The sequence below is a fragment of the Melanerpes formicivorus genome, unplaced genomic scaffold, assembly GCF_026170545.1.
Source record: "Melanerpes formicivorus ecotype bairdi unplaced genomic scaffold, bMelFor1.0.p_v2 SCAF_49, whole genome shotgun sequence".
NCBI lineage: Eukaryota > Metazoa > Chordata > Aves > Piciformes > Picidae > Melanerpes > Melanerpes formicivorus.
The window spans coordinates 2,276,969-2,301,296 of record NW_027142401.1 but is presented as its reverse complement, the minus strand read 5'-3'; the positions used below and the strand labels follow the sequence as shown (position 1 = coordinate 2,301,296).

At 42.8% G+C, this 24,328-nt stretch overlaps 1 protein-coding gene across 2 annotated transcripts; it reads right to left on the bottom strand.

Moving 5' to 3' along the window:
* Positions 1–998: 998 nt before the first annotated feature.
* Positions 999–24,281, bottom strand: AP4S1 (adaptor related protein complex 4 subunit sigma 1). 2 transcript variants are annotated; one of them, XM_068160319.1, is made up of 7 exons: positions 24,163–24,281; positions 19,265–19,412; positions 17,086–17,290; positions 15,073–15,159; positions 14,453–14,521; positions 11,371–11,394; positions 999–1,729 (listed from the first exon to the last, which is right to left on the bottom strand). In XM_068160319.1, exons 3-7 carry the CDS (start codon positions 17,221–17,223, stop codon positions 1,601–1,603), a joined length of 447 nt encoding a protein of 148 aa, XP_068016420.1. In that variant the 5' UTR covers positions 17,224–17,290; positions 19,265–19,412; positions 24,163–24,281; the 3' UTR covers positions 999–1,600. The 2 variants fall into 2 exon arrangements, with proteins under 2 accessions (XP_068016420.1, XP_068016421.1); XM_068160320.1 differs by having other exon boundaries at positions 11,383–11,394.
* Between the last annotated feature and the right edge of the window lie 47 nt (positions 24,282–24,328).

Genomic DNA, 24,328 nt, shown 5'->3' with positions numbered 1-24,328 from the left:
TGGCAACTATGTCATAACTGTCCTGCTGCACCATGGTTTTTTAAAGCCCTATCAGTGAGCCTCACCAATTCACATGTGAGGATCCTTCTCTCCTTTTGAGACAGCTGAACTCTGTCCCCCGCAGGCCTGGTGCTGCAGAAATGTTCCCATGGTCAGAGAAGCCAACATGTCCCCTGTGGCAGCAGGCCCTGAGCCACATGTTCATCAGCTGTCTGCCCATTCCTTTCAGTGCTCAGTACAGTCTTCTCTGAAGAAAACATTCCCTATGCTCCCATGAGATCCTTCAACCAATTCACCCCAGTGCCTTCAACTCCTTTTCAATTGCTTTTACCCTTTTGTCCTCAGCCTTACTGCTTCCAAGCTCTATGACCAGTAATGGATAATAATCCCAGAGCCCTACCAGCCTAGGGAGTTTCCCAGTAATATCTCTGACATGGCCACCAGGGAGACTCCCCTGTGGGATGGATCCATTCAGCGTGTGGGGCCTCCTGTTCCCCTCAGCAGGGAATCACTTATAATTACTCTCCTCTTTTTATTCTTAACATGAGTAGTATGGGGCTGGCTGAGCTACCCCAGGCAACCCCCTGGATGGACCTTCATCTAATTCCTCTATAGCCTGGTCCTCCAATTCCAGAGCCCCATACCTGTTTGTGTAAGGCAGGGGAGGCCAGGAGGGCATTCACTTGCTTCTCTGCACAGGGACCTGTTTCCATTCTTCCTGTCTTTTAGGTACCCTTCTGTTGCCTGGTGGTAGGAAGGGAGAGGATATTCTGCTTCTTGACAAACCTCTGCTGCCTTTGCCTCCTCCCCCTTGAGAAGGCAGATTTGATTGGGTAGCTAGCTGGTACTGTGAAACTTGCATCTTTTGTTAACACTTTAGTCATGATGCGTGAATAAAGTACACAAGAGGGGGGGGAAAAATACACTCTTGTGCCAAAATAGGAAAGTCTTTGTGTGGTTTATGAAGCAAACATCATAAAAGCTGATCAAGCTTTGTTTTCATTATTTTTTTATTAAGGTTATAATATTAAGTGCCAAATACTTGTAGTTACAACTTACACAGGATGCAGGAATACTAAACACATCTGTACTTCTGTCTGCATTTCTCTTGTCACCATAACTTCCATGGAAAAGGGAGTGAAAGTTGGGGTTTGGATGAAGGATGGAGCGGCCCTAAGAGATACAGAGCTTCAGTTTACATTTGTATGAAAAGTAAAGAATTGAGTTGGTGCTTTAAGGAAGCACTAAATTTATATTTCCATATTTTGTCTTCTCGTAGGTCTGGCAGAATGCCACATCATTCAAAGCGAGCCCTAGGCAGTCATGTGTAAGTTGCCATGACTTGATCCTCAGTCAGTTTTTTATAATGTTGACTGCTTTAGCAAGATTTCTGCTGGGTCAGTAAAGCTGCAGCTGAAATGTAAGATTCCACTGCATGTTTAGCTGTTACCTTTCCATTAGGTATGAAGGGTATGGGAGAAACAGGGAATATCTTCCAGCTAACTTTAGTATTGGATGAATTAGTCCTATAGCATAGGAAAAACACTGTTGATGGTTTCACCATCTTCTGCAAAATGCTTTAAGTCAGTCTTGCATCTTGCTAGCTTTCTGCTACTTTGTCAAGCACAAGCAGAGGGGCAAGAATTCTGTTCACGTTTGTTTCCACGATGCAGCCATTTAGCACCATTTCATCCAGAATGATGTGCACTCTGTCCAAATTGAACATGATCTGGGGACACTGGAGTTAAGGGTGTTTTGAACAACATGAAGGTAATTCAGAAAGACCTTGAGGCACCTTAATCTTTAATCACAGTTTACAAAAATGGCTCTTTATTTATTCCACTTTATTTGCTGTTTATTTTAGTAGGTGTCAGTTGAACCTTTCTCCTACATCTTTTTTACTGACCACAGAGATGTCAGAAGTTTGTAGCAGAGAAGCTGAAGCCCCATCAGTATCCTATCCTGAAAGATTACCACATAGTAGTGAAAGCAAGGTAAACTTGATCTTGGATGAAGGAAAATGGCTCAACAGTAGTAAAAACAAGGTAAATTTGAACTTAGATGTAGATGGTTAGTTAGAATTGATATATTGAATATAAAAGTGCAATATGAAATGTTATCAAGGGATAACAGCTTGGAATGTGGAGGTGCCAATATTCCACTTTTCTTCTTAGAAAAGCACTTGTCAAATTCTTAGAATCCAATTCTCACCTTTTCCTTAAACTACCTGAAAATCAACTGCTTGAAAACAGCAGTAATATGTGGATATGTAAAGCTGAGTCATTGCTCTAGGAATAAGCCTCAGAAAGAAGAGCAAAAACAAAATAGGTTCCTATTTTAAGTACTATTTAAAAGCTAATATGAAAATAGTCTGAAGCAGTATGTGTACTATTGTGATATATGAAATGTATCCATAACCCTGTCTGTCTTTCCTTAACGTTTTCCAACACCATCTGTCTCAAAAACAACAAAACCCCCCACCCAGGCCTTAGTCTGGTATGAAGAGACAGGCAGTCTTACACATACAGTTACGTTCTGTGCATCCACTGAACAACTGCAGAGTTAGTTCATGAAGAAAGCCTCTTTCTGTTGCCATCTATCCCCAGAATCTGAAATGAAAACAGGCATAGCAAAAGAGCCTGCTGGGTCCATCTGTTAGGCCTAGCTGACGTGCATATCCAGAGAGATGTGAATGACCCTTCATCTGCCTTGCTCTCCACCTGTTGCTGCTCTTCACATGTGTTCTTAACTCTGCTCAACAGATCAGCGCTGCCTTAGTTTTGCTCCCTCTAGTTCTTGGCTGTGTATTCAGGAGCACTGCAGTGGAACTAGCAAGGTACTTTAGAGTAACTTCTAAAGAAATCTTTCAAAACCTTTTTTCAACTTTGAGTTTCTGGAGTGCCTTCTCTGTTAAGATATTGATGCCATGGCTGGAGCTCAGGAAGCTGGCCTGTTTTTACTCTAGTCCTTGTATTTACGTTAGTGAACTTCCATTCTAAGCAGTGGAGTTGCAAGAGCCCATTTTTCAGTCATCAATGTTTTCCTGTCTTCAGCATGATGAGGTTTAAGTCTCAGCTTTTGAGCATGACTTGGGCATTTAGGAGGACTGCTCTGCAGAGATCACCACAGCCGTCTGCCCCACTGCTCTGCTAAAGAGCTGGAGCAGTGAGAATACTGAACAGTATATGGAAAGAGTTGAGGAGCCACAAGAATGTGGTATATTTGTTCTTCCTAGGTGGCAAATGCAAGTGGTGGGGAGACAAAACCTTAAGCCACCAGAGGTGCAACGTCACAAGCTCATGAACCTGAATGGTCTTCTGACTGAATTCAAGAACTGGACTTCATTAACTAACACTGAACATCCCCATGCCAAGGTTTTGCGCACCTGGCTTTGAGAAGGAAGTTCCTTAGTCTGAGTTTGGTGCCTTATTTTCCCTACAAGGAGTGGTGAAAGCCAGACCTATGAAATGAGTCAGAGATTCTAGAGAATCAGGTTTGAAGGAATACTTGGGACTGTACAGAGGAATATTTCTGTGATCCCTTCTCTCTGATTCAGAAGCCCAAGTGATTACTTCAGGCAATGACAACTGCTCTTTTAAAATGTCACAGAGATGCTGCCTGCCTGAAACCTGCAGAGGAGGGATGCTGAAACTGTCCTCAGCATAGGGAATTCCAAACCCACCTTTCTCTAGGGACAAGTATAGCTGAGTTGGTAGCAGCTGTACCTGCTGCCTTCTACATAAGGTTCTCCTGCTGTCTATAAAAATTCACCAGTGTGATGGTCTGGCCCAGAGATGAGAGCAGCTGAAGTTTTTGTCCCTGACTTGGTGATTGCTTCTGCTGCATACATTAAAGCAAGAAGAGGGGCACAGAGTATCTTAGGTAATCTTTGTGTGTGACTACCCTTCTATGAGGCGAAAAGTAGAAGCCTGAACTTGTTCAGACTGACCTGTAGGATGAACCTGTGTGGTCAAGTTGATGAGAATACAGCTAGCAGGCTGTCATCTTCCTCTGCAGTTTGAAATTGCTGTGCTCTGGGCTGAACTTGGTGCCATTTGTACAGAAGGGTAAGCAATTACAGCACTGCTCCAACAAATGCATTCTGCTGGACCAACAGCACAGCATTGTCCAGATATAGAATCCTACAGTGGTTTATTGGCTTGGGAAGGACTTTTCAAGGTTATCTAGTCTAACTCCCTGCAGTGACCAGGGACATCATCTACTGGATACAGTTGCTCAGAGCTTCATTCAACCTGACCATGAATGCTGGGCAAGCTATTCCAGTGTTCCACCACCCTCACTGTAAAAAAAAAATTCTTCCTTACATCTAGTCTGAATCTGCTTGCTTTTAGTTTAAAACTGTAAACCCTTGTCCTATTTTAACAGGCCCTGCTAAAAACATTGTCCTCATCTTTCTTATAGGTCCTCTTTAAGTACTGCAAGGTCACCATAAGGTCTCTGTGGAGCTTTCTCTGCTCCAGGCTGAACAACTTCAAAGTGTAGGTGTATGTGCAGTAGTAGAATTCAGACCTCCAGACACCTTCACTACTACTTACTGGTAGGAGAGAAGAGAAACCATGAACAGGCTCTTGGATATTTCCATGGTTCCTCAGATAGTTTCTAATTTGCTAGCCTAAGTTTAACCACCCAATTTAGCTCCAAGCTTTACTTTAAATACCAGATTTCTTCTTATGCCTGTAGGCATAAATTGCTTCTAAAAATCAGACTTGTGAGGAGCAGGGCTATTCTTAAAACCTCAACAGTCTGTTCCTGTGGTTCCAGAGACAAAAGCAGTCATTCTATTTGCCTGACTGATTAAAGACTGAAGTCAAAGTTCTTCCTATGGTACACTTGTCAAGTAAATCAGTTTCACACAAATATTTTAATCTGAGAAGTTAGCATTCCTTTATTCCAGTAATGTGAGAATTTTTATGAAGACAGCTTTTCTGCTGCTGTTAGTTCACCCCTGGCACTCTTCTACCCAGGCCAGGAGGATCTGTTAACTAAGTCAGATAACATTCCTTTCAGGTTTCAACAAGTGCTAAAGCCAGCTCCTCATGGCTTTTAATATTTACATTCTGCCATTGATTCACAGTGCTTCAGTTCCCACAGTGCAGCAAGAGCTCTGTCTCTCCAGGCCTTCCTTTTCCTTTGAGTCCCACGGATATGAAACCCACAAGACTGAATCAGCTAGGTTCAGTGATGATGCAGCACCTTGCCATTCCCACCTTATTTTTCTGCATCACCATGTTTTTGAAAACATTTTAAACACGTCACTGTTCCACTCAAACCCAGCATGGTTAAATGAGACAGCAGTTCCCCTCCAGGGCCATTCCAGGTTATTTCAGAATGGGTCTCCTCTACTGCAGAGAACAGTGTAGGATTTCTGTTAACCTCACAGGCATCATTCCAGAAGCAGTGACTTCACCTGCAGTTTGAATGGGGACACTAATACCATTCTGGAAAGGTCTAGCATCTTGAATTTGTAAGATCCCAAAGTGTTCTTTACCCTCATCAACCTAACAACTCTTCTTCCTTCTTCAGTTCCCTTCCCACCTCCCTTTACAGTGCTGTTCTTGGCACGCAGTCAGATTGCACAGGGAGCAGCTTTGGCTTTTTTCCCTTTCCTGTAAGTCTCATGACTATATGGTTACATCTCGTCATGCACACACTGAGTAGTCATTCACCCTGCCCAGTCAAAGATATGTATCGCTGCTTCTCAGCAAGGCTCATCCTCCCCACCTGTCACTTATTTGGCAACTGACCCAACATTTCAGGGCTTAATGCCCTGAAGTCATAGATCCACACTCAGTTGAAAAGCAGCAAAGCAAACCAGTCTCAACAACTGGCAACATGAAGAAGCTATATTCGATGTGGGCACTGCCATGTGCTCCACCCACAACTGTCATTTAAGGTCCTACTTCCAGGAAGAATCCTGGCTACCCACAAAATAGGACTAAGGGACTTTAAATAGATCTGTGCAGGGGAACTCCTCTCCTATGTGGGTGGGCTGAGAGAGCTGGGGTTATTCAGCCTGGAGAAAAGAAGGCTCTGGGGAGACCTAATGGTGGTCTTCCAGTACATGAAGATCCCTACAAGAAGACTGGAGTGGGACTGTTCCCAAAGGCCTGCAATGATAGGACAAGGGGCAATAGCTTGGAATTAAAGAAGAGTAGATTTAGATTGGATGTTAGGAACAAGTTCTTTACTGTGATGCTGGTGGAGCATTGGAGTAGGTTGCCATGGGAGGTAGCTGAGGACCCATCCTTGGAGGTATTCAAGGTGAGGCTCAACAGGGTTCTAGGCAACCTGATGTAGTTGAGGATGTCCCTGCTGACTGCAGGGGGCTTGGAGTAGATGACCTTTGGAAGTCCCTTCCAACCCAAACCATCCTACGATTGTAAGTATGCAGAAGAAAACATGTCTAAATCTCTGCATCTGCAGATAAAAGTCTGTAATAGAAGTTTTCAGAGCACCCAGACAGGAAGCACTTTTGTCAGGCGAGGGCACAGTGAGCCCTGGCTGCCTTTGGTTTACAGATCTTAGTCAGTGCTGCTGTGGCTGTGTACTCAGCAGCAGATGTAAGTGGCACCTACTACAGTTGGTATTTAAATGGTACACTGGCTTTTGGTAAGTTAAAGAGCTGCCCTTTTATTAAAGTCATTAATGGTACTTCCAACTATCACAAGGAGTTTTTATGGCAGCTACTACAGCTGGTATTTAAATGGTATGCTGGCTTTTGGTAACCTCAAGAGCTGCCCTTTTATTAAAGGCATTAATGGTACTTCCTGCTATCACAAGGAGTTTTTATGGCAGCTACTGCAGTTGGTATTTAAATGGTACACTGGCTTTTGGTAACCTCAAGAGCAGAGCTGCCCTTCTATTCAAGGCATTAATGGCACTTTCTGCCATCACAAGTTTTTATGGCACACGCACAAAGGAGAAAAATGCAACATAGTTTTTGTCTCCATCCTCAAAACATTATATAGGCAGATGTTTAAGTGGAGGAGAGGGGAAGGAGGAAAAGAAAAAGGCAGATTTAAGTCTTGCATGTGATAAATAACCTTCTTCAGACATTCTAAGATACCTCAGGATTTTAGAATAGACCAGACCAGGTTGGAAGAGACCTTCAAGATCATCACGTCCAACCCATCAACCAATCCAACCCACCTAAACAACTAACCCATGGCACCAAGCACCCCATCAAGTCTCCTCCTGAACACCTCCAATGATGGTGACTCCACCACCTCCCCGGGCAGCCCATTCCAATGGGCAATCACTCTCTCTGTATAGAACTTCTTCCTAACATCCAGCCTAAACCTCCCCTGGCGCAGCCTGAGACTAGGCAAGTCCTGAGTCTAGGCAAGTAATTAAGTGTGTGCCTAGGCTTAAGAGTGCAGCCAACACCTTGTGATCAGGTAACACGCACGGGAGCACTAACAAAAGCTGTGTTGATTGCAGTACTGGTACTTCTGGGGTAGATGGTTTCCTACTGAATACACAGCATTGCAAAACTTCAATTTCCATCCTGGACATTCATCTTTAACTAAAGATTTGTTCAGATTGCTTCTTTTTATATCTAGAGTCACACATTCCAACTTCACCTTTGCTAATATTAGCTGTAACTAGCTTTTAATCTAATGGCAAGCAAGTTTCAGGCACTGAAATCCATGTAATGCTTTCTTGTCTGTTTCTTTCTCAATGACTATGCTGACATTAAATAGGAGAGAAATGGTGCCTTCAAGCCCTGGGATTATTCTAGAACAACAGTTTTAAGCTAATCCTTGTATGTTTTCATTTCAGACACTTCTTTTGCAGCACAAACTGAAGTGTACCCTTATAAATTCACAGAATAAATTCATCATTTCATTTCCTTACTACTTAAGCACACTTACTCTGAAAGTGTTATTCCACAGGGGAACTGAAGAACAGAGTTGATTCACATGAAGTATTCCCTGTATCAAAGCTTTTTATCTGTCCTAGCAGCAGCAGCAGCAGCTAGTTGCAGTGGAATGCAATGTTGGTTTTGGATCAAGACAACATTCTTCAAATGCTTGGTCTTAGAGCACTCTGTCTTCCCTCCCACAAAGGGAACGTAAGTATTTGTTTGTTCTGTGAATTATTCATGTCTTTTCAATTGAGCTGTGCCTCACCTGTTCAAGCAATACAAAACTCAACTCTTCCTAATTTTAGGAACTCTCGTGCTCACAAGCATGTTATTCCCCACCAAGCTGCTGTGGGGAACATTTGCATTTTGGTAGTATCTTTGTCATCAAGAAGGTAGCCCCTGCACCATACAAGCTGGGTTTTTAGAGCTGTAGGAAATCCCACTTGCTCTCTCGGTCCACAGAAATGGGGCTCCTTTAGTGCTATTAGTACATAAGGAAGCAACACCACTGAGACAGTTTCAGTACTTGCTCACTGGAGTGGCCCAACACCAGCTCTCACAAATATTTTAAAACCTTTAGAAATGTGATGCCATGCTATCATAGGTATCCTGAAGTACGTGACTGACTCTCCAAGGGGACATCACATAATGGCTACGTGCTTTACAATACACATGTAACAGCTCCTATAAAAGCTATACCTCCTCTGAAGTAGTTACTTCATTGGCTAGTAGCTAATCAGTGTGATATGCATGAGATAACTTTGCAACTGCTTAGCATCACACAGACACCCACACCCCCCCCCCATGTCATACATGCAGTTGTTACATATGAATCCTGTAGGGCAGGATTCAGAAGGGACCTAGTGTCTGCCTGTTGGACCTAGTGCCTCTCCTGACAGCTGACTCCAGACTCAGGTCATAATGCAAACTACGACGCAGGTGCCCCAGGTGATTTTGGGTCTCTGGACACAAATGAAAGCCAGAGTCATGTGAATGCCTCCTCCCTGAGGGTGTTCAAGGCCAGGCTGGATGAGGCCTTGAGCAGCCAAATCTAATTCAGAGGCATCCATGCCCACATCAGGAAGGTTGGAGTAGATGATCTGAAAGGTCCCTTCCAACCTAAGCCACTCCACAATTGGCAGGAGCAGGGCAATGAGCTGTGGCTGGGGAAGCTCCAAGCATCGGTGCACATGCTGCAGACTTAGCATGGGCTCCAGGAACCTTCCAAATGCCTGATGGCCTCAGCCTTTAGATTTAGCTGGGGTTAGCTCTCTGCATGGGTGAATAGCTGTTAATGATAATTATCTGTTTTTCATGGGGTTTAATTTCATGTCATTTCCTACTATTTTCTTTGTGTTAGTAAACACTTCTTTCTATACAGAATAGCCACTAGCACTTCTGAAATAAACTTCCTATGGCTCTGTACACAAAAATAAGAGTGCAGAGACAGGAAATCGTGACAGCTTCTTGCCAGATACTCTATATACAAAGATTCTGTAAATACTACTTGGTGTTTGCTGTTACAAACCTTCAGATAGTACTTCCTCCATCAGATATTTTGCATCCAAGCTAACTGTATTGAATACAAGAGTTGGCAGAAGAGTATTTGGCAAAAGAAATGGTTTAATCCCAAGCAGGGATATTATCTTGTACTATGAAAGGCATATTGATGGGTTATTGCTTGCATTGTGTTAACATCTAAGGCACTTGTAGTCCAGATCTTAGATTGTTTTTCCTGGCCTGCTATTCAAGCTCTTGTCAAAAATAGATAAGAGTCCTGAACAACCCACTTCTTCACTGTTACACCTCTGCTTTGCATTTATTGTTGAGGGCATCTCACTGCATTTCAACTCTTTTAGGTATCCTCTCAATTTATGAAAAGCTCTCCTTCCTAAATGGGAGAATTCCTTTTGTACATATATAGAAGTGAAATAGAATAGAATAGAATAGACCAGGTTGGAAGAGACCTTCAAGATCATTGTTATTGTAAAGATCTTCCTGAAATGTATCATGTAGAAAAGGTGCATTTCTCAATGGAAAAACTCCATGCATCATTCATGTGCCATACATGCTGAGGAGGGACATGTGAGACCTGAGCTGTTCCAGTATTACCAACTACGAGCAATGCACACTTGCCTCCCAACTGTTTATATTTTACATGAGATCCATTTCTACAGGACTCATTCAGACACTATACTGCACCAGCTGCAAATATTGCTGTTGGCATATAATGCAGCCAGCACTGCATGCAGAAGCTTGCTGGATAGGCAGCAGCCTTCCTCATCTGTTAAAGGAGCTCCTGGTGGTAACTGCAAGTGTGCAACTGCAGGGAATGCCTCCAGGTGTGAAAACGATGACCAGAGGCGGGCAGAATTTAGAGTCATGAGTACTCCAAATAATCTAAGATAAAAAGAATCAGGAAAGACTCAAAGCACGCCATAGGGAAACATAGTTGGGGGGGAAACTATTTTTATGTAGAATAGTGAATAGGCCAGGTTAGACTCTAATTCAGCAAAGTTCAGGTGCAGGTAGGTGTAGTTCTAATCCTTAACAAGAGTAACTGAGTCACAAAATGTAGTCACACAATTGCTTAGGGGCCTTAAGAATCCCCTCATGCTTAAATTTCATTATTGCTCCTTTAATTTAGGAATGTTATACTAATACCACAGAATTTTGTGACTGTCAGGAAAGAAATATATGCACATACTTACACAGATATATAAATTCACTAAATGAGACAGAGCTCTCCAGCATATAGCAAGCATTAAAAGTGAAATTAATTATTTCTTCCTGCTTTTTTTCTCAGTAAAAAGTAAGAAAAATGACAAGAAAAATTCTGTAACTTTTTCTGTGATGTTCATATGTAGTAATTCTTAAGTAAGGTAAATCAACTAAATTACTTTCCTACCCTGGAATCAAATACTGCAGCTGTATTTCAGATGCATAAGTGAAACACTCTGTACCAGCAGATCTGCACTTAACCAAAACCAGCCATAGGCATAAGTGGTCCTGTCAATATGCCAGAGGGATGGGATGTCATCCAGAAGGACCTGGACAAGCTGGAAGCAGGGAGGCAGGCGAACCTCACGAGGTTCAACATGATCAAGTGCAGGGTCCTGCACATTGAGTTCCTTATTATTGCAGTCACTTAAACATCTATTTTATTGCAATTTTTTACAAAGTAAACCCCTGATGTAATAATTCATTAAGCCTGAATGTTCCCCCATGGATACAGCTTCTCTGGCTTAGGTGTTAATGCTCTCCCTGGCTTGAAATTATATCAGGCTTATCTTAATGACAAAGGCTTTAAATAGGTGACCCTCATAAGCATCACCTTTTAGAAAGGTGACAGAGTGGTGCTACTTACTGTAGGTATGAAATTTGTGACACCTCTGCATTGCCTTGACTGTTTGATAGTGCTGTGAAGATAATATGAACTGGAGCATGCACCAAAAAGAGACAGACAAGTGCATTTCTGATACTGAAAAGGATACATCTAATTCACTCTGCAAGGAAAGGAGACAGACAACCATTTAAGTTAGAGTTTGACCTCTCATCTCATAGTCATTAAACATTACACATCCCCTGACAAAGAAAATAATGATACAAATAATGAAACAAAATTATAAGGCAATTTAGATTTCTGCTGTGGGTTGTGCAATTCTATGCTCTTTTCCTGCAACACTCCTTTGCCTTTGATGTGTTTCCTGCCTCTGTAACAAAAGCCAAGGTTCTGCATTTTTTACTTAGAAAACCCCACTGTGACAGTTTGAAAAGCAGCATCACTAATCATGGCAACCCCAGCCCTGTGTTCTCCCTTCCTCCTCCTGCAAAAACAAGATGGCAATGTCAAGCTGACATTTTTGTAAAAACAAGTGTTGCTGCAGATCATTTGAACAGCAAAACCTAGACATCATATACACCCATGGCTGTGGTAGCCATGGCTGAATGTATCAGGAGGAGGAAGACTACTCCAACCTTCTGACCCTTAGCACTTCTAACTGTTCTCCAGCAACACAGTTCTTCACACAGTCATCATTTCCCTTGCAGTCTTGGCCTGGATTTACCCCAAGTAACTTCATTAATTTAACCAAAATGTCTGAGTTAGAAGCCCTTGTGGTCTTCTGACCATCAACAGAAGAGATGGGTATCCTCAACAGCTGACTCAGCACACTTGAGGCATGACTCGCTTTCTCGAGATACTCATCTGTCTCTGCCAGTAATGGGAGCTTAGGATGACCAAACTTCTAACTTGGGTGCCTCAGTTAAAAGTCTAAATTTAGAAACAATTAATCATAGCCTCAGCAGTTCAGATCTTCCACATTTGGGGTGGAGCTTTCCCAATCTCTGCTAAAAATAGGAATCTTTATCAGCTAGCAAAGGCATTTAGTTTGCTAACACAGTTTCCATTCACAGTGTAACCCTGGGTTTAGGTAGAGTTCCTACTGGTAAAGCTGCTACTTCTGTGGTCTATGAAGGTGTTCTAAACTGGAGTAGCTCCAGTCTACAGGCCTCTGGTGAGTGACTGTCATTCTTCAATTAGAAATCTTTTATCCATCACAAAAATTGTATTTAAAGAGCCTGCTCAGTTCAAGTTTCCTTGGCATTAAAAAGCAGTTGAAAGGGTTGAAATGTATATTCTGAACAGTATGCAGTTTTCCCTGGGTAGCCCCATGACAGTGAAGAGGACTCAGAATTGCACCTCACAAGCAGCTTTGAAAACTTACCCCCTAATTCTATTAATATTTTTTTCTGATATCTAAATTCAAGCTCTGTAAACTGCATTAGATTAAAAATAGAGTATGTGAGAATGTTTAAAGCTCACAAGCCTAAAAATAATAATAGATGATAAAATGTCCTACTGGAGCAGAACAGATGTTCCTTCGTTTCCCAGAGCTCTGCCTCTGTGATCATTGTAATAAGGGAGTCTGCTAAAATTCTGCAAATCCTAAACATTAATGCATGATAGCACAGACTTAAGACTTCCTTGCTCTGTGGTTTCAGCCAGAAACCCCAGCTAGAATTATAGCCTTCTTCTTCACTGCTCAGCTATTTATCACGTTATATGCTATTAAAAATAAAGCCATGGAATGGCATGAGATTTCTGTAACACACCCCACCGGCTCCCCTTTTGGTTCCCTTGATTTCAAGCCTGAAACTCTATGGAAAACACAAACATCTCTGGTAGGATGAATTCAGCACATTTCTAACAACTATTATACACATGGGCAAGGAATTAGGATAGACTACATTTGTATGTATGAGAACTGCATCTATTTTTGCTCTGCCTCAAGTGAAGGAAATAAAGTAAAGAAGTGATTGGCAACTATTAGCTCAATTAGATAAGATGTGACTAAATTTGATTATGCATTCCTGTGCTGCCAGGATCAAATGCCATTCCTGCTTATCACTGCTTAGGCTGGGACAGCAATCATAACAATTTTAAGAGACAAATTCTGAGCTTAGTACAGTCAGAAAGTGATATACTTAGTACCAGCAGTGTCAACAGGCTGGTGCTATGCTAGGTGAGATAATAGCCTAAAACATTTGCCAGTTATCTAAGCAGTGAAAGGTGCTGATGACTTTTTCAGGCATGCCCTTGAATTCACAGAGGGAGCTCTGCTATGATACTAGGACTGTGAAACTAGTTACAGGCCCTGCATAATAATTTCTTGCATGTATAATTACCAAGGTTATAGCCTCAAGCACATGGACTACAGAGGAAACCCTGCCCAGTCCTTTTTTTTCTCTCTGAGAGGGATATCAAATATATCAGCACAGATAAACTGAAATGATGCCAAAGTATGATTTCAGGCAAATTGCTTTTAACAAGATGATTACAAACCCTGTATTAAATGGCACACATTCTAAGCAGGGTTCTAATGGTGCATTTTCAAACTTGGTAAAAACTAAGCAAATTAAACAAATCTCCCACAAAAAAGCAGCAGTATCATTTTAAGTGGAGCCATGTCTGATACAGTGGCTATCTGATACAGATAGCCACTGTTGCATGACAACCCTACGAGGAACACAAATACAGACTGGTTTTGGGGGTTTCATTTGTTCCATCTCTCTGATCCTGTTTAGTGAGAGTGATGTCAGCTCCCTGCTTAATGCTTACACCATCTTCATCATGAATGAAATTCATTTGAAGGATGTAATGCTAAGAACTGCAAAAAAAAACCAACCCAACAAATCTGTAAAGAAAAACCTCTTTATTCCTTTAAAATGTATAAAATGCCAGTGGCTAATTTAGGAGTAAATGACCCAAAGAAACCTCTGAGCACAAGCATATAAAAATACACTTTTCTAACAGAAACACTTCTGGTGTTTTGTTTGATAATTTAGACCCCATGTATACTTTTTACTTCTCTAAAAACATCAACTAACTACTGCTTTATTTTTTCCCCTAGCACTTTTTTCCCCTTGTTTTTGTCTATAGTTGTAATATTCATGCTGAAGTAGTCAAAGTTCTAAATCAGTATGAAAAAAAAGATTATTCCCTGAAATGACATAGTCACTACAGCTTTGAAGGAAATATAATAGAATCAATATCTGACTCACCACTCTGCTGAAGTATTTGTCCAAAACTTCCACAAAATTATGTATTAGTTCATATACTGCCATCTCATTCTGAAATTAAAACCAAGTCAATATGAAATTAACAGCTAGACAATGTAACTGTTCTTTATTTCAGTTTTTGGTGCATGAAAAGCAAGCAGAAAATACAGTAGGACTTAAAGTGCACAAGCTCAAACCACCACAGCAGGAAGAGGTGCAGCTGCCCAGCAGAGGTACCAAGAGCGTGCAGGGGCAGAAGCTTCAGGCCACCACACAAGTAAGCACTGCTGTACCCAATGGGTTTGTCTTGCCTGTGCTCCTCCCATCCCATCCTTTGTTTCATCACCACTCAGGTTAGACACATACAGAGAGATACAGCTAACAAGGCTACGCCTACCCATGCTGAAGTCACACAGGCCAGCTGCAGCACAGAGCCAGGCTATGCTGCAGCAGTATAGATTGGGGATTTTTGTAGCACAGCCAAAAGCATTTGCCCCAAATTGCATGCCATTATAACCCTGACTTGGAGACACTCTGGTGGTCAGCAGCTATTCCACACCATGTGCTCTTGCCCATGACAGTCACTACAAGCTTTCGTTTCAAGAGAAGATACAATTTCTTACCTCTGTCTCATTGATTCCAACGACTACAAAAAGGGCTGCATACTGTCGGTACACCAGCCTGAAGTCCTTGTACTCAATGAAAGAGCACTAGGCAGAAGCAGAACAAGTCCAATGTAGTAGCTGCCACTTAAGCATACAGAGTGCTCAAAGGGCTTTCACCTTCGTAAGGTGCACAAAGAACAAGGGATTTGCCAAGATCCACCAAGTCATTTCAACTTGAAAGAAATTTAGTGGGGGAGGTTGGAGCGAGGAGGGCACAGCCTCTTCTGCTTGGTTCCAAGCAATGGGACTAGAGGAAATGGTTTCAAGCTCTGGCAGGGGAGGTTTAAGAAGGATATTTGCAAATACTTCTTCACTGAAGGGGTTCTCAAATATTGGAGTGGTTTGCCTGGGGCAGTGGTGGAGTCACCCTCCCTGGAAGTGTTTAATCAGCCTGTGGACCTGACACTTAGAGACACAGTTTAGCGCTGACCCTTCAGAGCTGGGTCAAGGGTTGGACTGGGTGATCTCGGAGGTCTCTGCCAACCAGATACATTCTGTGATTCTGTAACTGTTGCAGACAACATTTCATCTACTGGCAGAAAACACACTAACACTTTTAAATGGCAATCAATACCTCCCCATAATTTTCTTTTCGAAGCACTTCCCAAAGAGACAACCTGAAGTCTTTTTCCATATTAATAAACATTATCTGTATTTTTATATGAAAATCAAGAGTATTAAGGCTTCCAGACCCAGGGGGGAAATTCTTCTTTCACAATAAGACAGGAGCCAGCAGATGGTGCTGTTATATACTGCTTTACAAGATGCTGAGATACCTCCTCCTTTTTTAAAAGCATTTTGCTCAGTCCTTGAAATGGGAGGGTACTGTTGGTACTTCTGATGCAGTTTGTATATGGGCATGCTCTTGCAAGAGCAGCACAGAGGAGGTTAATTTCTTAAGCCACTGTCAAGTCTGTGACCTAAGGCACTTTATAGGAATTATTTTTTTCAGAGGTTTTCTAGAACGAAGCATGTGAGAAAACTACTGTTCAAGGACACATCATTGGTGAAAAATAAGATAGAATAAGATAGAAGATAGAATAAACCAGGTTGGAAGAGACCTTCAAGATCATCGCGTCCAACCTAGCATCCAACACCACCCAATCAACTAACCCATGCAACCAAGCACCCTGTCAAGTCTCCTCCTGAACACCTCCAGTGATGGTGATTCCACCACCTCCCCGGGCAGCCCATTCCAATGGGCAATCACTCTCTCTGTGTAGAACTTCCTCCTAACCTCCAGCCTGAACCTCCCCTGGTGCAGCCTGAGACTGTGTCCTCTTGTTCTGGTGCTGGCTGCCTGGGAGAAGAGACCAACCTCTGCCTGTCTACAACCTCCCTTCAGGTAGTTGTAGACAGCAGTAAGGTCACCCCTGAGTCTCCTCCTGGGCTAAGCAGCTCCAGCTCCCTCAGCCTCTCCTCATAGGGTATATAAAAATAAAGCTGACACAAACCAGAAAACTCTGCTTACAGTCCAAGGCACACATTTCTCCCCTAATGCAAGTCAGTGTGCTAAAAAAGTTTTGCCAGGTTGGTTTGGTACTTTTCTTATAGAACCAATTAAACGAGCCATGAAAATCTCAATTTTTATGTAAGAAATTCTCCAACTTGTGAAGACTTCTTTTGAGGAAACAACAACAACAACAAAAAAGCCTAATGCAGTGGCCTAAAATTTGTGTTTACAAGAGAGTGGAGGTGGTGGAGTCACCATCACTGGAGGTGTTCAGGAGGAGACTTGACAGGGTGCTTGGTTGCATGGTTTAGTTGGTTGGGTGGTGTTGGATGATAGGTTGGACACGATGATCTTGAAGGTCTCTTCCAACCTGGTCTGGTCTGGTCTGGTCTATTCTATTCTATTCTATTCTATTCTATTCTATTCTATTCTATCTCCTGTGTTTTAGAGAGTATCTTCAGCTGTAAACTTTTCACAAGTCTTTTATTTAAACTAACACAAACATCTGCAAAACCTACCTGATCCTTTGAACGGGAGAGACAGTTTTTGATTACTTCAGCTTCCAGTATTGTCCTCTTATTAATTTCTACATGCTCATAATACCTGGAGAGCCTTGTTTGACCTTGTTTGTTGACCATAAGAAAAAATTTTATCATTTCTTTTTTTTTGGTTGATTTCAGGGGGAGATTTGATTATGGAAGACACAAATCAAGAGCAGGATTTCTGTGAAGGGGAAAAAAAACAAGCATGAGTTAAAAAAGAATTTCTAAAAGCCAGCAGGCCCAGATCCCCATATAGTTAAGACTAACTTTATTGCTAAAACACAGAATAGAGGGAAAAAAGCTCTGTAAACTTTTGCATGCATCCCAGGAGGAAAGCAAATAATCATCAAACTATCTACTTAATAAGGGCTTTCACATTATCAGGCTATTTTCTTCCTACATGCTAATTGATTTGGAAACATTATCAGAAGTGTGCCTAATACCAAAACATAAGATGAACACAGCTCACAAGAGCAACACTGGCTTGTTTTCCTGCTTTTATTTTTCTGACTCATATTGGACTATTTAATTCATACCATCCTGACAACAGATTGAAGGGAGAGAGGACAAAGAGAAGCACATGGGCTACAACACATGACCATTTCTTTAACACAGAATGAAAGCCTCCTAAATAAATGGGTATCAGAACACATTTTGAGCTGGACCAGGAGCTGCTGAAATTTGTCTTTCCCATCTAATTTCCCACACTGATGTGAAAGGTAAATTCTGCACTTAGTGAAAACTAAGTGTGGGCCTTCAATAGCTAAAGAGAAACCTCTTCATCTTAAATACTCAAACCAGCTTAATCCCCATCTAAATAAATGTTAATCCATACAATGCTACTGAAATATATTTATGGATTACAACTATGCCATAGGCAAAATGCAATGAAAAGAACTATTAAAAAGAATCATAGAATGGCTTAAGTTGGAAGGGACCTTAAGAGATCACCTACTCCAACCTCCCTGCCACAGGCAGGTATGCCTCTCAACTAGACTTAGATGCTCAACACCTCATCCAGCCTGGCCTCTAACACCCCCAAGGAGAAAGCATCCACAACCTCCCTGGGCAGCCTATTCTGGGTCTCCCCACCCTCATATTGAAGAACTTCTCCCCAAGATCCAGTCTAACCCTACTCTCCCTCACCTTAAAATCATTCCCTCTTGTCCTACTGCTAGATACCCTTACGAAAAGTCCCTCTCCAGCCTTCCTTTAGGATCCCTTCAGGTATTGGAAGGCAGCTCTAAGGTTCCCCCAGAGTCTTTGCTTGCTACATAACTGAAATGTTTCACTTTTCAAAAAGCAGGCAAAAAAAGGTAACTGCAGCTGTTTGTGTTTTTTTTTAACAGAAGTTCTGGTTATTTTCTTCAATGCCAGGAAATAGTCATTGGAATGTTTTCCATCTGACTGTTTGGATCATAGATTTATTGGCTCAAATGCTCTTGAGGTTTACACACTGGAAATACAGCAACTACCACAAAAGATATTTCTGTGTTCCAGTTCTGAAGAGTTGCCCCATGCCTGGCTGAAATATCCTCTCCTAAGATCTCACAGCTCTTGTGAGGAAGTCTAAGCTGAATAAAAAACCCTATCAGGAATCCCCATAACAATCCAGTGTAGCTCTTTGTGTTAAACCAGTATGTCTTAATGCAGAAAAGAACAAAGTGGAAAAAATACAAAAGCCAAAATAGGTCTCTGGGGCAGCAACTCCATGCACATTTAAACAGAGTTTTTATAACAAGCCAAGCTGTGTGGACGTTGCCTCCTGCTATTAGCAGCTTGAACAAACTAGCTGTGTACCATTCATGGGTGGTAACACCTAAATCTTTCATGCCAGTGATACAAGAAATCTCAATATATTTTTCTGACATAAGTTATTACTTACTTCTGATTCATACTGGTCATCTTATGATGTTCTGAAAGAAAAGCCACCCTCTGTTACCTTCACTTGGACCTCAAGAAAGCGATTCTTAGTGTACTGTGGTTTACTCCATATACAAAGAAGTTGAGACTTCTGTACCAATCTTCGCTAATTGAGTGTTAAGGTAGTGAGAATTCAGTCCTTAACTGACACCTCTAAGGAACAGGAGGCCAGGCTCAGTTCTCAGAACAAGAGAGTGTTTGGAATTGTGACAAAGTCTCTGAGTTTTCTCACCTCCACCGGGCACAGTGAAGTCTCTTCAGGTCCAGAACAGGAGAGCGCTTTTGCTGACTTGCTCCAACAGAAGAGTCATGGACACTGGTCAATGCTGCTGCAGCCTGTGCACTGCACCTTGGGGTTCTGAACTGACACCAGGGGGTCTCTGAGAAAGAATGAACCAGATAATTAAGAGAATAAAAGAGCCCAGAAGGAACATTAGAGGTAGGAAGGGACCTCCATGGATCATCCAGTCTAACAGTGTAACTAAGGTTGGAAAGGACCTTGAGGATCAATGAGTCCAACCTATCAACACAGACCCCATGACTAGACCATGGCACCAAGTGCCACGTCCAATCCCCTCTTGAACACCTCCAGGGACGGTGACTCCACCACCTCCCTGGGCAGCACATTCCAATGACAAAGGACTTGCTCGGTGAAGAACTTCCTCCTCACCTGGAGTCTAAACCTCCCCTGGCACAGCTTGAGACTGTGAACCCCTCTGCCAGAGCAAGATCACCTGCGTTAGTCTGCACAGGAATGCATCCAGGTGGGTTTGGAAAGTCTCCTGAGAAGGAGACTCCACCACCTCTTTGGGCAGCCTGCTCCAGGGCTCCGTCACCCTCACTGGAAAGAAGTTTCTCCTCATGTTGAGGTGAAAGCTTCTATGTTCAAGTTTGTATCAATTGTTCCTTGGCTTATTACTGTGCACCACTGAAAAGAGCTCGGCCCCCTCCACTTGACACTCAGCCCAGTAGAAGCTCTTGAGCTCTGTGCAAACATGTTGGTGTGAAGAGGATTTGCAGCCTGCGCTGCAAACTATTCCCACCGGTCCCAAAGATAGCTCCTAACGTTTTAGCCAGGAGTTTTGTTCGTATAAATGGCAGCACAAGCACACAGTTTTGTGCTGGAATACTGGAATAAATTTACATGAGCAACTAATATGTTTTTTACATTTAAAATATGCATGCAAGCACAGCTGTGGAATCTGACTCGAAGAACACCACCAGTGTTAAAAATATCTTCAGGGTTTGGGGTTTGTTGGGTGTTTTAAATTGCTTGTTAAAGTAATGATGAAAAAAGAATCTCTTGTAGAAATGAAAATGCTTGTACAATTTAGGCTCAAAATAGGCAATTACTGAGTTCTATTTCCAACACAAAGTTTATTTCTTCTCCTTTTATCGTGGCTTTCAGATACAGACTCTGTGTTAAAATCAATTTTGCATATAAGATGAGAGACCTGTGCAGTGAAATTAAAAAAAGCCTATCTCTGCATGTTGGTAGGTGGAGAAACTCCCATTCCTTTGTCAAGTCCTGTACATTTGAGGAGCTACCTTTTATGATCAGTAATTGGTACTCTGCTTACAAAGACAGCTCCATTTCTTCTGACACAACTCTCATGCGCTCCTCTGAGTGTTCTCACAGACGTGCCTGAGTGTATCTGTGCACATACACACAGATTATCTATGTGTATCTGTATGCTTTTATGCATACAAAATCCAATGGTTCAAGGGAATTGGTGGCGAGATGCAAGCCTTTCCTATCTCTGCCATTACTTTGCTCATTTTAGTAATGGAAAGACATTATTATCTGAAGGCTGTTTGTCAGAAATGAATAGGCTGTCTCATTCCAGGTCACTGGACAACTATCTGCATCACAAATGTGCTTAGGAACAGCAGACTGGAAGGGACTATGAAGATCCTGATGGATTGTCAAGACCAGCTCTCATCACAGTCAACCATGCATTAGAAATTCAGTACAGAATAGCCTACAGTATATGCTTCGTGCACACACAATCTACAAAACACCTTTGAAACCTGATGACAAACGAAGAACCCAGAAGGTATTGCTTGGGGAAGATTGTAAAACATCTTAAAATGGTAAACTTCCCTTCAAAACACCTTCCAGAGTGACTAAGTAGCACTCCACAGTACTTCCTTTACAAAATGTTTCTTCTGTGTGGATAATTTGGCATACACACAAACAACACGGAGTTTAACTACTGTGATTTAAGTATGAGCTGTTACACTGCGTTAGATCTCACCCTCACTTAAGTATCTCTCACAGATAAGCATCTATGAGAAGAGAACTGGTAGCATGATTGGCTTGTGTGACTCACTGGTAGACCGATGGGGTATGTAGTCGATGATGACTTGCAATAGGATGACTTTAACTCCTTCTAAGCCAGTACATATGCAGAAGACTAAGGACCCTGGCTCATGAAGAAAGGTTTCCTGATTTTACTGCCCCCAAGCTGGCTCATACCCCTGCCTGTACAAGTAACTCCACTCTTGTATTTCAAGACAAATTGAGGCCCACCTAGTTTGCTTCAAAACTCTGAAACATAAAGCAGGAACTGCTTCCAGGACATACCAGCTCTGTAGGCTGCATAACCGCATGAGACACCTTAAAGGAAGTTGTCAGTGTGAGTCACACCTCTAAGTGCCGTCTTTCAGATACTGGTTAAGACCTCTTAAGAGAGGCAAAGCCTGCACTACCTGTTCTGCAATACAAAGGTCTCAAGCCTCCAGTGAGGCCAACCCAGCAGAGATTCTACATGCAGCGATATAAAACATAGTATCATAGTATCAGTCAGGGTTGGAAGGGACCACAAGGACCATCTAGTTCCAACCCCCCTGCCATGGGCAGGGACACCCCACACTAGATCAGCCTGGCCAGAGCCTCATCCAGCCTGGGCTTAAACACTTCCAGGGACGGGGCCTCAATCACCTCCCTGGACAACCCATTCCAGGGCTTCACCACTCTCATGGTGAAGAACTTCCTCCTCACCTCCAGCCTGAATCTCTCCACCTCCCGCTTCATTCCATAATCTAAACAGAATTTTAATTACTCCTCTAGTAGATACAAGCACTTGACAATTTATTCTGTCCAAGATTTCACTACTATTTTTACAGACCTTTGACACAAATGATAAAAACCCCCACAACTTGGGTTTGAGACTTCTTGCAGTAGTTATTGTTCAAATCAGATGTGTCTCTCAAGCTAAAATCAACGTCCACAGATTTAGCAGCATTTTAGTTACTGCACTTTAACAATGTTCTGCAACATTCTAGGGCTCTAAGAGGTAAACAAGAGAACAGATTTAGCAAAGAAGGAATGCACAGGAGTGTTTTTACAGAACTGTTTCACCAAGAATGAAAAGTAAATACACAACTAATTTACAACTCTGAAGTTGGTTTGCACAGGCCTGGTGGCACTTGACATTGAACAAAATGGGTTCAACTGGAATGAAAACATGAAGGAAATATTTTAAATGGCCAAACAGTAGAGAAACAAGCAGGTGACAGCACAGGAACAAATACTTTTGAGATACATATTCCTTTACTGAGCTTCCTTGCTATGAATTTATTGAACAGAAGTATGCAGCAAATGAAGACTGCTCCCAGACTCCTCTTCCCATTCTGTTCTGACCACAGACAAGGCCTTGATAAAAATCACAGTGTTAATAAGTAGTCTATTGAGTCCAATGATAAAACAACTATGTCTGTGTGGCTTTAAATAAAATCCTGTGTTCAGCTTCAGAATCAGGAATTTTTAAAATGCAGCCTTATTAATCTCGGGAAGTCAGGGAGGAAGGAAAGGGTCAAAAAAAAGAAGTGTTCCTTTGCTGTTGAGTTGTCAAAATGCTGGCTGAATATAGTAACAGAATTAAACTGCAGTGACTCTCCTAGGCTGAGGAATGAGGAATGTCCTGTAAGACTGGAGCTAAACAAAAGGCTGAACTGGTTATGAGGTAAGTCTTCATTTTTAGTAATGATTTGATACTGTCAGTAGACCAGAAAAAAAAAATTTTGCCAGCTGAGATGGAAAATTGTATTTCAAGTGGCTAATCTGTATGTAATCAAGACAACTGAAGGAGGGAAATTTCAGTTAGAAACTATTTAATGGAGAAGAAAGGAAGGGCTGAGTAGGAAACACCAGTAATGAGACAAGTGGTATTTATTTTTAAAGTAATGAACAGAACTCCAGTTGTCAAGAATAAGCCCTGGTTAAGGAACTTCCTTCTTTTATTTCCTGAACGAGTATACTGTGTATTTTGGAGAGGCAAACCCAAACTCCTACCGTACTTGGAATGGTGACCTGCAGATCTTGTCACATAGCATGTGATGATGATCTGTAAATATTGCATTTCAGAGCAGTGTTTTGCAACAGAGGTACCCTATCCGGAGAGCATCACCAAAGGCTTCATCGCCATCCTTGATAAAACTGAGCCAGACACAATAAACCTGTAATGTCTTGCAAAACCTGCCTCACGTGGAACAGACTTTTGAACTGCAAACACTGGGCTCTTTGCAGTCTCATCGAGGAGGGAATATGCACTTCACGTGCCTTGCCACTGAGATACCATGAAGATGACCATTCCTTTAAAAAAAAAAGGATTAACGAACTTCCAGAGACAGAGCATAAATTTAAGAGTTCTATTTCAAAGCCACCTTTAAACTGCGCTGAGTTTGAGGGACTTGAGCGTTTTAACTCCGCGGGCGCTCCAAGCAGCAGGTCCAGGCCCGGCCCAACGGTACTCCCGCGGACTCTTCCAGGGCATTTGGACACTCCTGAGGAGCGAAGCTGCCGCGGCGCCGCCAGACCCCATCTCCGTCCCCCTAGCGAAACGCCACCGCTCCCGCTTTTCATTCCGGAGCGGACGCACGCTGCCAGGGGCTGCCAGGCCCGACACCGACCCATCCAGCAAGCGGGTCGCAGGCGGGGCAGGGCCTGCCCTCTCCTCAAGACGGCGGCGGGCTGCCCCAGGCCAGGCGAGAGCAGCACGACAAAGATAAGAGATAGAAGGCAACGAGAGCGACAGCGCCCAAGCCGTTCCCTAGGCGGCTTGCCGCCCCATCAACCCCAGGGGAAAGCTTCGACCCGCTCCCCCGCCGCCGGGGCAAAGCGCTCACCTCCCCTCAGGCACATGCGCACTCCGACGCCCGTCCGGGTGGAGGAAGCCGGAGGGAAAGCGCAGAGATTTCCCGGCGTGCGCCGCGCGGCTCCCCTCCCCGCCCGGCCGCGGGTGGGTGGGCCGACGGCTCGGCGGCTGTAATGGCGGCTGGCGGCGGCTCGGCG

Coding starts and splice junctions, on each gene's coding strand:
- AP4S1 (XM_068160319.1), bottom strand. CDS start 17,223: ATGATAAAATTTTTTCTTATGGTCAACAAACAAGGTCAAACAAGGCTC. Junction 14,522..15,072: donor TTGGAATCAATGAGACAGAG/GTAAGAAATTGT, acceptor TTTTAATTTCAG/AATGAGATGGCAGTATATGA. Junction 1,730..11,370: donor AATTAGATGTATCCTTTTCA/GTATCAGAAATG, acceptor CAGTGTCCCCAG/ATCATGTTCAATTTGGACAG.